The sequence below is a fragment of the Oncorhynchus gorbuscha genome, linkage group LG25 (genome assembly GCF_021184085.1).
Source record: "Oncorhynchus gorbuscha isolate QuinsamMale2020 ecotype Even-year linkage group LG25, OgorEven_v1.0, whole genome shotgun sequence".
Taxonomy (NCBI): domain Eukaryota; kingdom Metazoa; phylum Chordata; class Actinopteri; order Salmoniformes; family Salmonidae; genus Oncorhynchus; species Oncorhynchus gorbuscha.
This window is the reverse complement of record NC_060197.1, coordinates 35,366,650-35,384,174: the sequence shown is the minus strand read 5'-3', so window position 1 is coordinate 35,384,174 and position 17,525 is coordinate 35,366,650. Positions and strand designations below refer to the sequence as shown.

General features: G+C 42.1%; 1 protein-coding gene across 1 annotated transcript in view; it reads right to left on the bottom strand.

The window, feature by feature from the left end:
* Window positions 1–17,525, bottom strand: part of LOC124014550 (nuclear factor 1 B-type-like) — a 104,419-nt gene that overhangs the window by 9,376 nt on the left and 77,518 nt on the right. Inside the window, 2 exon segments of the mRNA XM_046329680.1 lie at window positions 1,733–1,821; window positions 7,887–7,969. Coding sequence (XP_046185636.1) covers window positions 1,733–1,821; window positions 7,887–7,969 — 172 coding nt within the window.

Genomic DNA, 17,525 nt, shown 5'->3' with positions numbered 1-17,525 from the left:
AGAAATGGCTTGTAACGGAGCTAGTCTGTGTCCCAGATGGCACCATATTCCCTATATAGTTCACTACATAGGAAATAGGGCGCCATGTGGGACACATACATACTATTTGTGTGAGCTGTCACACTGCAGAGGCCTCCAACAGATGTTTTATGTGTGTTTTACTTTCCCTGACACAAATCCAATCCAAGGCCTTCCTAAGGCTCAACAGAAATGAAAGATAAATATGTGTTGCACTGGGAAAGGAGAGAGAGAGAGAGAGAGAGAGAGAGAGAGAGAGAGAGAGAGAGAGAGAGAGAGAGAGAGAGAGAGAGAGAGAGAGAGAGAGAGAGAGAGAGAGAGAGAGAGACAGGGGGGCTGGAGAGAGAGAGGGAGGGGCTGGAGAGAGAGAGAAAGAGAGAGAGAGAGAGAGAGAGAGAGGGCTGGAGAGAGAGAGAGAAAGAGGGGGGGGCTGGAGAGAGAGAGGGAGGGGCTAGAGAGAGAGAGAGGGCTGGAGAGAGAGAGAAAGAGAGAGAGAGAGAGAGAGAGAGAGAGAGGGCTGGAGAGAGAGAGGGCTGAGAGAGAGAGAGAGAGAGAGAGAGAGAGAGAGAGAGAGAGAGAGAGAGAGAGAGAGAGAGAGAGAGAGAGAGAGAGAGAGAGAGAGAGAGAGAGAGAGAGAGAGAGAGAGAGAGAGAGAGAGAGAGGGCTGGAGAGAGAGGGAAGGAGAGGGAAAAAATAGAGCAAGAAAGAGAGAGAGGCTGTGAAAATGTGGTGTTTGTTAACGATGCTATGCTTCCCTATAGCGGGGAGGACTCTTTTGGGCAATGTGTGAGAGCGTGAGCTAGAGAGAGAGAGAGAGACATCGTTTCCCCTAAATCTTTTTGTTTCTTAGGAACTGCCATGGCCCCATTCCAAAGAGCTAATCAGCCGATTAAGTCTGCAGCATCCTGTCACACAGTGCAGTACACACAGGCATGCTAGACGATAGCAGAGTGTCCCTTGATTAGGTCCAGTAACACAGTTAACCAGTAACGTTAATCCTCCTGTGTTTATGACCTAACACACTTCTCCAAATGTATTTATTTTTTCTAAAAAGTGAAATACATTAATAGAAAAAGATGAAACGTTTTTTAATTTAAAGGTGCTTACCTAAAATGTCAAATTAAGCAAAAAAAAAATGTAGGTAATTATATGTAATTAATATACAGTATATTATATAAAGCATAACTCACATATATTCCCAGGAACAACAGCTAAAGGTGGAGGTATGTAAAACTTTATGAAAAGCACTCTTTGATGTCACACACATCTCATTATGACACCTTGAATATCTGATTTGGCACTGTTATTGCTTGGTTGACATTCACTCTGGCAGTCTATGGATGATTATAACGACTAGTTACACAGTACAAATGCCTCGGGGGTTAGAGCTCACTGGAATAGTGAGCAACGTTCAACAGATTGTTCACATTCCTTATGGGTATTCCAGATTCCCCTTGTGGTGGTAGCAAGGGAAGGGTAACTGAGGTAATGAATGCAGAGAGATGAGGGGTGAACTTTGTATGTTTATCACTTCAGGGTCAATAAAATCTCAATCTGTAGACTCTATTGAAAGTATGAATATATTGTGTGTGTCTCTACGTGTGTGGGCGTGTGTGTGTGTGTGTGTGCGAAAGTGTGTGTGATAGGTGTGTGTTTCATCAGATAGTTTGTAGACAAGTGATAGAGAGAATGTTTGAAATAATGGAAACGTTACCTTTGCCAAGCAATCCCCAAAGTATCCTCAGTGCCACTGGGGCCATAATGCCTGCCGTTTTGATTCATGGTCCAGTCACATATCCTCAGCTGTCAATTAAAACCTAGCAGTCAGACACGGAGCCAACAGCACAACTCACAGCTCACGTTGATATCACCACACACAGTTACTATACAAGGTCACTACAAAACAAAATCATGCATGCAAGAAAATCCTAAAGCAGAGAGCCTGGAACAAACCAAAAAATAGGCCAAACTACTATCCTACAGCTGTTTTTATCTAAACATAAAGAAATATGACACGTCGGTCATGATTAGTGATATTAGATCCTTCTACAGTTTAAAATCTATGGAAAGCAGATGAGATTAAAGAACAGTAAGCATGCCATCACACGTAATACTAGGTTTCTAACCTGACCTGGAAGCAGAGAAGAGGTTAGTTTACACATTGTGAGTCATGTCAATGGCAGTCGTTCAGCTACTGTATAGGGGAGTTGTTTCCTATGATTAGCCGGTGGGGCCAGGCGTTCCACAGGTGACATACATGCATGTTGTTAGATAATATGCAGTGTTCATTCTTATTCTGCATGCAGGCTCGTTGAGGCATTTCTGTATTTTATAGCAGTCCTACTCAGGTCCAAGTATCCCCATATGGACGTGGTAGCTTTAGTGTAGCTAGATGAGATTGTGGCAGGGTTGCTAAACAAGGACTGCTGTCTTGTCTCTAACGTCCTACAACAATGACACACACACACACAACACCCCTGAAAGACACACACACATGAACTCAAAACCACCACACACTCTCGTCCAGGCGTTATACACACACACACGTCCACAGTCCAGAAGAGGCATCTCAGCCCAATACCCAGCTAAACTTACACCTTTAGTCGGCACATCCATTTGGTAGTGCATCTTGAAAAAGTGCCTCGTGAGCAATCCTCCCACCGCTGTGGCAGACTGAAGAGCTCTTACGAGGGTTTAATCATATATACGCACCACACTGAATATTCAAAACCCACTTAGGACGATCGATAACATTAGCCTTCTCTCTGAGTGCACCTGTACACAAAGCCACACGGTGGTTTTCCACAGTACATCTTGAGGTGAATGACTGATTTCCTCCTAGTTGTTCTGTGTATCGTAAATGTGAAGGTGTCTGCCGAATTACCTAACCCACGATAAAGACAATATTTTCCTAAATCAAATAGAAACTAAAAAAACATACGCACTTGTGCGCACACACACACACGTTAGTCTATAAAGGAGGATATAAACAGAGGCCACCACTCCATTTTTCTAAATCATATTAATTTGTTCTCCCAACACCAAGCCTCTACTCTAAGCAGACTGCATGGTTAAGTCTCTACCTTACTCTTCTACTAACATCAGAGACTCGGGTGCTGCATACACCCCAGCACACCAAAACCCTACACTGCCTTTCCATCATCCAGCCCAGCCTGTTGCTCTACTTTGACAAAGCTTCGAGCAGAGAGAACATTCTGGCTGTGCCAGACGCTCTCCTACCACCAACAACACCACCCTCACCCCCCTCCCCACGCTCTGTGCCAGGCCTGCCAGCACTCCTCTAGGGGGGCTCGCCATCTGTCTCCCGGCACTGCCAAATCACAGTGGCAAGGGTAGAAGGGACGGGAAGACGTCGCCGGGGAACATTAGCGAAACAGATGCAGGCAGAATGGGGATTAGCAGGCTTCCTTAGATAATATCAAATGACATCTGATCACTGAACGTTCCCACAGGAATGCATAGCGGAGGAACGGTCCCTCGAGGGGTTAACCAAGGAGAAGACATGAATGGGAGTTATTTTTTTCTTCACAGATTTTTTGCATAGGAATTGTTTGGAAGGGGGAGGGGTGCGGGCAGGTGGGTGTTTTGGGGGTTGGTGGGGTTGTGTGTAGAGTGCACACTGGGGACGTTGGGCGGCTGACAACACTTGGATTTCTACAGCTGCATCTTGAAATATAACCGGTGACTGCATCTCTTCAGCTACATACTGAAATATAACCGGTGACTGCATCTCTACAGCTACATACTGAAATATAACCGGTGACTGCATCTCTACAGCTACATACTGAAATATAACCAGTGACTGCATCTCTACAGCTACATACTGAAATATAACCGGTGACTGCATCTTTACAGCTACATACTGAAATATAACCGGTGACTGCATCTCTACAGCTACATACTGAAATATAACCGGTGACTGCATCTTTACAGCTACATACTGAAATATAACCGGTGACTGCATCTCTACAGCTACATACTGAAATATCACCGGTGACTGCATCTTTACAGCTACATACTGAAATATAACCGGTGACTGCATCTCTATAGCTACATACTGAAATATAACCGGTGACTGCATCTCTACAGCTACATAATTAAATATCACCAGTGACTGCATCTCTACAGCTACATAATTAAATATCACCGGTGACTGCATCTCTACAGCTACATAATTAAATATCACCAGTGACTGCATCTCTACAGCTACATAATTAAATATCACCGGTGACTGCATCTCTACAGCTACATAATTAAATATCACCAGTGACTGCATCTCTACAGCTACATACTGAAATATCACCGGTGACTGCATCTCTACAGCTACATACTGAAATATCACCGGTGACTGCATCTCTACAGCTACATACTGAAATATAACCGGTGACTGCATCTCTACAGCTACATACTGAAATATCACCGGTGACTGCATCTCTACAGCTACATACTGAAATATCACCGGTGACTGCATCTCTACAGCTACATACTGAAATATCACCGGTGACTGCATCTCTACAGCTACATACTGAAATATCATCGGTGACTGCATCTCTACAGCTACATACTGAAATATAACCGGTGACTGCATCTCTACAGCTACATACTGAAATATCACCGGTGACTGCATCTCTACAGCTACATACTGAAATATCACCGGTGACTGCATCTCTACAGCTACATACTGAAATATCACCGGTGACTGCATCTCTACAGCTACATAATTAAATATCACCAGTGACTGCATCTGAAAGATGACACCCCAAGTCGGTGAAACTCCTCCACCTTGTGTGTCTGGTCTCTCCACCCAACCCGCCTCAGAACAACAGTCTCAAACACACAGGAGAAGTGTCAATACATCTCATAACTCTACCTAATACATATCCAGAGCTGGGGTGAGATGGCAAAAACAACAAAGGGAGTATACCAATGACATTGTTTACTCCAGTGTATAATATTGGCCTAGTGCCAGTAACCACAGGACGAAAGAGCCAGCTTCTTAGGTTTAAATCATCCTGAACCAGAAACCACACAGACAAAGCCTGACTAATAAAATATAAGCATGATGAATGGCTATTGTATTTCCTTCAAGTCTTTCCTATTCATTTAGTATTCAGCTCGCAGTGTTTGTTTAATTTCATTGAATATAATATAAATTGATATTTTACACTATCGGCCAGTGAGACAACATTGAGTACAGCTGTTTAGTGACTTATCTGAGGGAAGTAGCAGGGCAACAAAAAATTGCATATTAACTCTACACACACACACACACACACACACACACACACACACACACACACACACACACACACACACACACACACACACACACACACACACACACACACACACACACACACACACACACACACACACACACACACACACACACACACTGCCCAAAATGATCCACCCTGCTATAGAGAATCATAGCATCATTAAGAAACAGCCCATTTTCTGCCTGCTGTACCTTTGCCAAGCTTCAGAAAAAAACAGGCCAGGCTTTGTCATTACGTTAGACAGGAACGGTAGAGAAGAGAAACCACTGATTACTATGTAGCCTCGTGCAGATGCATTCAATTAAGCGTGGTTGGAAGACCTTGGCTTCGGATCAGCGTGTGAGTGTGTGCTTCATGAGGAGGGGCTGGTGCTCCAAGCCTCCTTTTCCACCCTCGCTGACCACGATGATCCTAACCTCACACACACTTCAGCCACCACGTGGTCACATGTGCCCAGGCGCCGGGACAACCGCTCAACGCCAACAGCACCAAACAGTCTGGCTCCGGTCTGTATCACACACTGTCTGTCTGAATATTCTGACATACAGAATAGTATGGGAAGAAAAAGAAACCCACCCACTGTCTAATGAATACTGAACCACAACAGACAAGTCATTGAAATGTGTATTTTTGTGCACTTTCTCCCTTCTGTACTATTGATGATACAGCATACACTGGCAAGAAAACGTATGTGAACCCTTTGAAATTACCTGGATATCTGCATAAATTGGTTGTAAAATTTGATCACAACAACAGACAAACACAGTCTGCTTAAACTAATAACACAAACAATTACACATTTTCATGTCTTTATTGAACACACCGTGTAAACATTCATAGCGCAGGGTGAAAAAAGTGTGTGAACCCATGGATTTAATAACTGGTTGACCCTCCTTTGGCAGCAATAACCTCAACCAAACGTTTTCTGTCGTTGAGGATCAGACCTGCACAACAGTCAGGAGGAATTTTATAAAACTGCTTCAGTTCGGCAATATTCTTGGGATGTCTGGTGTGAACCGCTCTCTTGAGGTCATGCCACAGCATTTCAATCGGGTTGAGGTCAGGACTGATTGGACCACTCCAGAAGGCATATTTTCTTCTATTGAAGCCATTCTGTTGTTGATTTACTTCTGTGTTTTGGGTCGTTGTGCTGTTACATCACTCAACTTCTGTTGAGCTTCAAGTGGCGGACAGATAGCCTTACATTCTCCTGCAAAATGTCTTGATAAACTTGGGAATTCATTTTTCCGTCAATGATAGCAAGCTGTCCATGCCCTGAGGCAGCAAAACAGCCCCAAACCATGATGCTCCCTCCACCATACTTTACAGTTGGGATGAGGTTTTGATGTTGGTGTGCTGTGCCATTTTTTCTCCACACATAGTGTTGTGTGTTCCTTCCAAACAACTCAACTTTAGTTTAATCTATCCACAGAATATTTTACCAGTAGCGCTGGGGAACAACAAGGTGCTCTTTTGCGAACTTAAGACATGTAGCAATGTTTTTTTTTGGACAGCAGTGGCTTCTCTGTGGTGTCCTCCCATGAACACCATTATTGTTCAGTGTTTTATGTATCGTAGACACATCAACAGAGATGATAGCATGTTCCAGAGATGTTTGTAAGTCTTTAGCTGACACTCTATGATTCTTCTTAACCTCATTGAGCATTCTGCACTATGCTCTTGCAGTCATCTTTGCAGGATGGCCACTCCTAGGGAGAGTAGCAACAGTGCTGAACTTTCTCTATTTATAGACAATTTGTCTTGCCGTGGACTGATGAACATCATGGCTTTTAGAGATACTTTTGTAACACTTTCCAGCTTTATGCAAGTCATCAATTCTTAATCTTAGGTCTTCTGAGATCTCTTTTGTTCGAGGCATGGTTCACATCAGGCAATGCTTTTTGTGAATAGCAAACTCAAATTTTGTGAATGTTTATTATAGGGCAGGGCAGCTCTAACCAACATCTCCAATCTCGTCTCATTGATTGAACTCCAGGTTAGCTGACTACTGTCTCCAATTAGCTTTTGGAGAATTCATTAGCCCAGGGGTTCACATACTTTTTCCAACCTACACTGTAATTGTTTATAATGTGTATCCAATATAGGGAAAAATACAATAAGTAGTGTGTTATTAGTTTAAGCACACTGTGTTTGTCTATTGTTGTTCACATACTTTTTCTTGCCACTGTATACATGATATTCCACTGTGGACTGCCTTACAAAATGTGAATCAAAGCTAGACAACTGTATCACGGGAGTGCTGGTCTGTTTATATGTCTGTGAATGCTGACTGACATATATAGTAGCTACATTTTAGACACTATTTGAAGTAAACAGGACCTTACACCTCATCTATTATGCTACATCTAATGACTTTCTGCACCATACCGGAAATAATTAAGGTAAAAGCTATTCCACAATATTACCTACATACAGTATATGGAATGATACAAAAGGTACTCCCAGGTACTCCCAGACACAGAATGTAATATCTCCATGGACTCAGACCCCTTTTGAAGGGAAGTGGAGAGGGAGGAAGGAAAGAAAGGTAGTTGTACTGTGTCTCACCTGTTGTTGGTGAAGGAAGGCTGGATCTCTAGAGCTCAGTCCTACAAAACGATTGGCTGTGGGGGTGCCCGGGGCTGAGTAGCCTGGAAGAACACACACACGGACAGATATTACATATTATTTATCTGTATAGAAAATGTAAAGTGGTACAGTAGTGGTATAGTAGAAGTGCTATAGTAATGGTGGACAGTAGTGGTGGAACAGAGTGGTATAGTAGTAGTGGTGGACAGAAGTGGTGGTACAGTAGTGGTATAGTAGTAGTGGTGCAGTAATGGTGGACAGTAGAAGTGGTACAGTAATGGTGGACAGTAGTAGTGGTACAGTAGTGGTACAGTAGTGGTGTAGTAGTAGTAGAACAGTAATGGTGGACAGTAGTGGTGGTATAGTAGTAGTAGTACATTAATGGTGGTCAGTAGTAATGGTACAGTAGTAGTCGTAAAGTACTAGTGGTTTAGTAGTAGTGGTACAGTAATGGTGGACAGTAGTAGTGGTACAGTAATAGTGGTACAGTAATGGTGGACAGTAGTAGTGGTACAGTAATGGTGGACAGTAGTAGTGGTACAGTAATAGTGGTACAGTAATGGTGAACAGTAGTAGTGGTACAGTAGTAGTGGTACAGTAGTAGTGGTACAGTAATGGTGAACAGTAGTAGTGGTACAGTAGTAGTGGTACAGTAATGGTGGACAGTAGTAGTGGTACAGTAGTAGTGGTACAGTAATGGTGAACAGTAGTAGTGGTACAGTAGTAGTGGTACAGTAATGGTGAACAGTAGTAGTGGTACAGTAGTAGTGGTACAGTAATGGTGGGCAGTAGTAGTGGTACAGTAGTAGTGGTACAGTAATTGTGGGCAGTAGTAGTGGTACAGTAGTAGGGGTACAGTAATGGTGAACAGTAGTAGTGGTACAGTAGTAGTGGTACAGTAATGGTGAACAGTAGTAGTGGTACAGTAGTAGTGGTACAGTAATGGTGGGCAGTAGTAGTGGTACAGTAGTAGTGGTACAGTAATGGTGGGCAGTAGTAGTGGTACAGTAGTAGTGGTACAGTAATGGTGAACAGTAGTAGTGGTACAGTAGTAGTGGTACAGTAAGGTGGACAGTAGTAGTGGTACAGTAGTAGTGGTACAGTAATGGTGGACAGTAGTAGTGGTACAGTAGTAGTGGTACAGTAATGGTGAACAGTAGTAGTGGTACAGTAGTAGTGGTACAGTAATTGTGGGCAGTAGTAGTGGTACAGTAATGGTGAACAGTAGTAGTGGTACAGTAGTAGTGGTACAGTAATGGTGAACAGTATTAGTGGTACAGTAGTAGTGGTACAGTAATGGTGGGCAGTAGTAGTGGTACAGTAGTAGTGGTACAGTAATGGTGAACAGTAGTAGTGGTACAGTAGTAGTGGTACAGTAATGGTGGACAGTAGTAGTGGTACAGTAGTAGTGGTACAGTAATGGTGAACAGTAGTAGTGGTACAGTAGTAGTGGTACAGTAATGGTGAACAGTAGTAGTGGTATAGTAGTAGTGGTACAGTAGTAGTGGTACAGTAATGGTGGACAGTAGTAGTGGTACAGTAGTAGTGGTACAGTAATGGTGAACAGTAGTAGTGGTACAGTAGTAGTGGTACAGTAATGGTGAACAGTAGTAGTGGTACAGTAGTAGTGGTACAGTAATGGTGGGCAGTAGTAGTGGTACAGTAGTAGTGGTACAGTAATGGTGAACAGTAGTAGTGGTACAGTAGTAGTGGTACAGTAATGGTGGACAGTAGTAGTGGTACAGTAGTAGTGGTACAGTAATGGTGAACAGTAGTAGTGGTACAGTAGTAGTGGTACAGTAATGGTGAACAGTAGTAGTGGTATAGTAGTAGTGGTACAGTAGTAGTGGTACAGTAATGGTGAACAGTAGTAGTGGTACAGTAGTAGTGGTACAGCAATGGTGGGCAGTAGTAGTGGTACAGTAGTAGTGGTACAGTAATGGTGAACAGTAGTAGTGGTACAGTAGTAGTGGTACAGTAATGGTGGGCAGTAGTAGTGGTACAGTAGTAGTGGTACAGTAATGGTGAACAGTAGTAGTGGTATAGTAGTAGTGGTACAGTAGTAGTGGTACAGTAATGGTGAACAGTAGTAGTGGTATAGTAGTAGTGGTACAGTAGTAGTGGTACAGTAATGGTGAACAGTAGTAGTGGTACAGTAGTAGTGGTACAGCAATGGTGGGCAGTAGTAGTGGTACAGTAGTAGTGGTAAAGTAATGGTACAGTAGTAGTGGTACAGTAGCAATGGTACAGTAGTAGTGGTACAGTAATGGTATAGAAGTAGTGGTACAGTAATGGTGACAGTAGTAGTGGTACAGTAGTAGTTGTAAAGAAGTGGTATAGTAGTGATGGTACAGTAGTGGTACAGTAGTGGTGGTGCAGTAGTGGTATAGTAGCAATGGTACAGTAGTAGTGGTACAATAGCAATGGTACAGTAGTAGTGGTACAGTAGTAGTGGTAGAGTAGTGGTATAGTAGAGGTATAGAGTAGTGGTATAGTAGTCGTGGTATAGTAGTAGCGGTACAGTAGTAGTGATGTAGTAATGGTACAGTAGTAATGGTACAGTAGTAATGGTACAGTAGTAGTAGTATAGTAGCAATGGTACAGTACTAGTATAGTAGTAGTGGTACAGTAGTGGTATAGTAGTAATGGTACAGTAGTAGTGGTACAGTAGTGGGACAGTAATAGTGGCACAGTAGTAGTGGGACAGTAGAAGTGGAACAGTAATAGTGGCACAGTAGTAGTTGGACAGTATAAGTGGTACAGTAGAAGTGGTACAGTAGTAGTGGTATAGTAGCAGTCGTACAGTAGTGGTATAGTAGTAGTGGTACAGTTGTGGTATAGTAGTAGTGGTACAGTAATAGTAGTAAAGTAATGGTGAACAGTAGTAGTGGTACAGTAGTAGTGGTACAGTAATGGTACAGTAGTAGTGGTACAGTAGCAATGGTACAGTAGTAGTGGTACAGTAATTGGTATAGAAGTAGTGGTACAGTAATGGTGACAGTAGTAGTGGTACAGTAGTAGTTGTAAAGAAGTGGTATAGTAGTGATGGTACAGTAGTGGTACAGTAGTGGTGGGGCAGTAGTGGTATAGTAGCAATGGTACAGTAGTAGTGGTACAATAGCAATGGTACAGTAGTAGTGGTACAGTAGTAGTGGTAGAGTAGTGGTATAGTAAAGAGGTATAGTAGTAGTGGTACAGTAGAGGTACAGTAGTAGTGGTATAGTATTAGTGGTACAGTAGAGGTATAGAGTAGTGGTATAGTAGTCGTGGTATAGTAGTAGCGGTACAGTAGTAGTGATGTAGTAATGGTACAGTAGTAATGGTACAGTAGTAATGGTACAGTAGTAGTAGTATAGTAGCAATGGTACAGTACTAGTATAGTAGTAGTGGTACAGTAGTGGTATAGTAGTAATGGTACAGTAGTAGTGGTACAGTAGTGGGACAGTAATAGTGGCACAGTAGTAGTGGGACAGTAGAAGTGGAACAGTAATAGTGGCACAGTAGTAGTTGGACAGTATAAGTGGTACAGTAGAAGTGGTACAGTAGTAGTGGTATAGTAGCAGTCGTACAGTAGTGGTATAGTAGTAGTGGTACAGTTGTGGTATAGTAGTAGTGGTACAGTAATAGTAGTAAAGTAATGGTGAACAGTAGTAGTGGTACAGTAGTAGTGGTACAGTAATGGTACAGTAGTAGTGGTACAGTAGCAATGGTACAGTAGTAGTGGTACAGTAATGGTATAGAAGTAGTGGTACAGTAATGGTGACAGTAGTAGTGGTACAGTAGTAGTTGTAAAGAAGTGGTATAGTAGTGATGGTACAGTAGTGGTACAGTAGTGGTGGTGCAGTAGTGGTATAGTAGCAATGGTACAGTAGTAGTGGTACAATAGCAATGGTACAGTAGTAGTGGTACAGTAGTAGTGGTAGAGTAGTGGTATAGTAAAGAGGTATAGTAGTAGTGGTACAGTAGAGGTACAGTAGTAGTGGTATAGTATTAGTGGTACAGTAGAGGTATAGAGTAGTGGTATAGTAGTCGTGGTATAGTAGTAGCGGTACAGTAGTAGTGATGTAGTAATGGTACAGTAGTAATGGTACAGTAGTAATGGTACAGTAGTAGTAGTACTAGTATAGTAGTAGTGGTACAGTAGTGGTATAGTAGTAATGGTACAGTAGTAGTGGTACAGTAGTGGGACAGTAATAGTGGCACAGTAGTAGTGGGACAGTAGAAGTGGAACAGTAATAGTGGCACAGTAGTAGTTGGACAGTATAAGTGGTACAGTAGAAGTGGTACAGTAGTAGTGGTATAGTAGCAGTCGTACAGTAGTGGTATAGTAGTAGTGGTACAGTTGTGGTATAGTAGTAGTGGTACAGTTGTGGTGGTACAGTAGTGGGACAGTAATAGTGGCACAGTAGTAGTGGGACAGTAGAAGTGGTATAGTAGTGGGACAGTAATAGTGGCACAGTAGTAGTGGGACAGTATAAGTGGTACAGTAGTAGTGGGACAGTAATAGTGGCACAGTAGTAGTGGGACAGTAGAAGTGGTACAGTAGTGGGACAGTAATAGTGGCACAGTAGTAGTGGGACAGTAGAAGTGGTACAGTAGTGGGACAGTAATAGTGGCACAGTAGTAGTGGTACAGTAGTAGTGGTATAGTAGCAGTCGTACAGTTGTGGTATAGTAGTAGTGGTATAGTAGTAGTGGTATAGTAGTAGTGGTATAGTAGTAGTGGTATAGTAGTAGTGGTATAGTAGTGGTATAGTAGTAGTGGTACAGTAGTGGTATAGTAGCAGTGGTACAGTTGTGGTATAGTAGTAGTGGTATAGTAGTAGTGGTATATTAGTAGTGGTATAGTAGTAGTGGTATAGTAGCAGTGGTATAGTAGTAGTGGTATAGTAGTAGTGGTACAGTTGTGGTATAGAAGCAGTGGTACAGTAGTAGTGGTATAGTAGTAGTGGTATAGTAGTAGTGGTACAGTAGTGGTACAGTAGTAGTGGTACAGTAGTGGTACTGTAGTAGTGGTACAGTAGTAGTGGTACAGTAGTGGTATAGTAGTAGTGGTATAGTAGTAGTGGTATAGTAGCAGTGGTATAGTAGTAGTGGTATAGTAGTAGTGGTACAGTTGTGGTATAGTAGCAGTGGTACAGTAGTAGTGGTATAGTAGTAGTGGTACAGTTGTGGTATAGTAGTAGTGGTACAGTAGCAGTGGTATAGTAGCAGTGGTATAGTAGCAGTGGTACAGTTGTGGTATAGTAGCAGTGGTACAGTAGTAGTGGTATAGTAGTAGTGGTACAGTTGTGGTATAGTAGTAGTGGTACAGTAGTGGTATAGTAGTAGTGGTACAGTAGCAGTGGTATAGTAGCAGTGGTATAGTAGTAGTGGTACAGTTGTGGTATAGTAGTAGTGGTACAGTAGTGGTATAGTAGTAGTGGTACAGTTGTGGTATAGTAGTAGTGGTACAGTAGTGGTATAGTAGTAGTGGTACAGTAGTGGTATAGTAGTAGTGGTACAGTAGCAGTGGTATAGTAGCAGTGGTATAGTAGTAGTGGTACAGTTGTGGTATAGTAGTAGTGGTACAGTAGTGGTATAGTAGTACTGGTACAGTAGCAGTGGTACAGTAGTAGTGGTATAGTAGTAGTGGTACAGTTGTGGTATAGTAGTAGTGGTACAGTTGTGGTATAGTAGCAGTGGTACAGTAGTAGTGGTATAGTAGTAGTGGTATAGTAGTAGTGGTATAGTAGCAGTGGTATAGTAGCAGTGGTATAGTAGCAGTGGTATAGTAGTAGTGGTACAGTTGTGGCATAGTAGCAGTGGTATAGTAGTAGTGGTATAGTAGTAGTGGTATAGTAGCAGTGGTACAGTAGTAGTGGTATAGTAGTAGTGGTACAGTAGTAGTGGTATAGTAGTAGTGGTACAGTTGTGGTATAGTAGTAGTGGTACAGTAGTAGTGGTATAGTAGTAGTGGTTCAGTTGTGGTATAGTAGCAGTGGTATAGTAGTAGTGGTATAGTAGTAGTGGTATAGTAGCAGTGGTATAGTAGTAGTGGTATAGTAGTAGTGGTATAGTAGCAGTGGTACAGTAATAGTGGTATAGTAGTAGTGGTACAGTAGTAGTGGTATAGTAGTAGTGGTACAGTTGTGGTATAGTAGCAGTGGTATAGTAGTAGTGGTATAGTAGCAGTGGTACAGTAGTAGTGGTATAGTAGTAGTGGTATAGTAGTAGTGGTACAGTTGTGGTATAGTAGTAGTGGTACAGTAGTGGTATAGTAGTAGTGGTACAGTTGTGGTATAGTAGTAGTGGTACAGTTGTGGTATAGTAGTAGTGGTACAGTAGCAGTGGTATAGTAGTAGTGGTACAGTAGTAGTGGTATAGTAGTAGTGGTACAGTAGTAGTGGTATAGTAGTAGTGGTACAGTTGTGGTATAGTAGCAGTGGTATAGTAGTAGTGGTATAGTAGCAGTGGTACAGTAGTAGTGGTATAGTAGTAGTGGTATAGTAGTAGTGGTACAGTTGTGGTATAGTAGTAGTGGTACAGTAGTAGTGGTATAGTAGTAGTGGTTCAGTTGTGGTATAGTAGTAATGGTACAGTAGTAGTGGTACAGTAGTGGGACAGTAATAGTGGCACAGTAGTAGTGGGACAGTAGAAGTGGAACAGTAATAGTGGCACAGTAGTAGTTGGACAGTATAAGTGGTACAGTAGAAGTGGTACAGTAGTAATGGTATAGTAGCAGTCGTACAGTAGTGGTATAGTAGTAGTGGTACAGTTGTGGTATAGTAGTAGTGGTACAGTAATAGTAGTAAAGTAATGGTGAACAGTAGTAGTGGTACAGTAGTAGTGGTACAGTAATGGTACAGTAGTAGTGGTACAGTAGCAATGGTACAGTAGTAGTGGTACAGTAATGGTATAGAAGTAGTGGTACAGTAATGGTGACAGTAGTAGTGGTACAGTAGTAGTTGTAAAGAAGTGGTATAGTAGTGATGGTACAGTAGTGGTACAGTAGTGGTGGTGCAGTAGTGGTATAGTAGCAATGGTACAGTAATAGTGGTATAGTAGTAGTGGTACAGTAGTAGTGGTATAGTAGTAGTGGTACAGTTGTGGTATAGTAGCAGTGGTATAGTAGTAGTGGTATAGTAGCAGTGGTACAGTAGTAGTGGTATAGTAGTAGTGGTATAGTAGTAGTGGTACAGTTGTGGTATAGTAGTAGTGGTACAGTAGTGGTATAGTAGTAGTGGTACAGTTGTGGTATAGTAGTAGTGGTACAGTTGTGGTATAGTAGTAGTGGTACAGTAGCAGTGGTATAGTAGTAGTGGTACAGTAGTAGTGGTATAGTAGTAGTGGTACAGTAGTAGTGGTATAGTAGTAGTGGTACAGTTGTGGTATAGTAGCAGTGGTATAGTAGTAGTGGTATAGTAGCAGTGGTACAGTAGTAGTGGTATAGTAGTAGTGGTATAGTAGTAGTGGTTCAGTTGTGGTATAGTAGTAATGGTACAGTAGTAGTGGTACAGTAGTGGGACAGTAATAGTGGCACAGTAGTAGTGGGACAGTAGAAGTGGAACAGTAATAGTGGCACAGTAGTAGTTGGACAGTATAAGTGGTACAGTAGAAGTGGTACAGTAGTAATGGTATAGTAGCAGTCGTACAGTAGTGGTATAGTAGTAGTGGTACAGTTGTGGTATAGTAGTAGTGGTACAGTAATAGTAGTAAAGTAATGGTGAACAGTAGTAGTGGTACAGTAGTAGTGGTACAGTAATGGTACAGTAGTAGTGGTACAGTAGCAATGGTACAGTAGTAGTGGTACAGTAATGGTATAGAAGTAGTGGTACAGTAATGGTGACAGTAGTAGTGGTACAGTAGTAGTTGTAAAGAAGTGGTATAGTAGTGATGGTACAGTAGTGGTACAGTAGTGGTGGTGCAGTAGTGGTATAGTAGCAATGGTACAGTAGTAGTGGTACAATAGCAATGGTACAGTAGTAGTGGTACAGTAGTAGTGGTAGAGTAGTGGTATAGTAAAGAGGTATAGTAGTAGTGGTACAGTAGAGGTACAGTAGTAGTGGTATAGTATTAGTGGTACAGTAGAGGTATAGAGTAGTGGTATAGTAGTCGTGGTATAGTAGTAGCGGTACAGTAGTAGTGATGTAGTAATGGTACAGTAGTAATGGTACAGTAGTAATGGTACAGTAGTAGTAGTACTAGTATAGTAGTAGTGGTACAGTAGTGGTATAGTAGTAATGGTACAGTAGTAGTGGTACAGTAGTGGGACAGTAATAGTGGCACAGTAGTAGTGGGACAGTAGAAGTGGAACAGTAATAGTGGCACAGTAGTAGTTGGACAGTATAAGTGGTACAGTAGAAGTGGTACAGTAGTAGTGGTATAGTAGCAGTCGTACAGTAGTGGTATAGTAGTAGTGGTACAGTTGTGGTATAGTAGTAGTGGTACAGGTGTGGTGGTACAGTAGTGGGACAGTAATAGTGGCACAGTAGTAGTGGGACAGTAGAAGTGGTATAGTAGTGGGACAGTAATAGTGGCACAGTAGTAGTGGGACAGTATAAGTGGTACAGTAGTAGTGGGACAGTAATAGTGGCACAGTAGTAGTGGGACAGTAGAAGTGGTACAGTAGTGGGACAGTAATAGTGGCACAGTAGTAGTGGGACAGTAGAAGTGGTACAGTAGTGGGACAGTAATAGTGGCACAGTAGTAGTGGTACAGTAGTAGTGGTATAGTAGCAGTCGTACAGTTGTGGTATAGTAGTAGTGGTATAGTAGTAGTGGTATAGTAGTAGTGGTATAGTAGTAGTGGTATAGTAGTAGTGGTATAGTAGTGGTATAGTAGTAGTGGTACAGTAGTGGTATAGTAGCAGTGGTACAGTTGTGGTATAGTAGTAGTTGTATAGTAGTAGTGGTATATTAGTAGTGGTATAGTAGTAGTGGTATAGTAGCAGTGGTATAGTAGTAGTGGTATAGTAGTAGTGGTACAGTTGTGGTATAGAAGCAGTGGTACAGTAGTAGTGGTATAGTAGTAGTGGTATAGTAGTAGTGGTACAGTAGTGGTACAGTAGTAGTGGTACAGTAGTGGTACTGTAGTAGTGGTACAGTAGTAGTGGTACAGTAGTGGTATAGTAGTAGTGGTATAGTAGTAGTGGTATAGTAGCAGTGGTATAGTAGTAGTGGTATAGTAGTAGTGGTACAGTTGTGGTATAGTAGCAGTGGTACAGTAGTAGTGGTATAGTAGTAGTGGTACAGTTGTGGTATAGTAGTAGTGGTACAGTAGCAGTGGTATAGTAGCAGTGGTATAGTAGCAGTGGTACAGTTGTGGTATAGTAGCAGTGGTACAGTAGTAGTGGTATAGTAGTAGTGGTACAGTTGTGGTATAGTAGTAGTGGTACAGTAGTGGTATAGTAGTAGTGGTACAGTAGCAGTGGTATAGTAGCAGTGGTATAGTAGTAGTGGTACAGTTGTGGTATAGTAGTAGTGGTACAGTAGTGGTATAGTAGTAGTGGTACAGTTGTGGTATAGTAGTAGTGGTACAGTAGTGGTATAGTAGTAGTGGTACAGTAGTGGTATAGTAGTAGTGGTACAGTAGCAGTGGTATAGTAGCAGTGGTATAGTAGTAGTGGTACAGTTGTGGT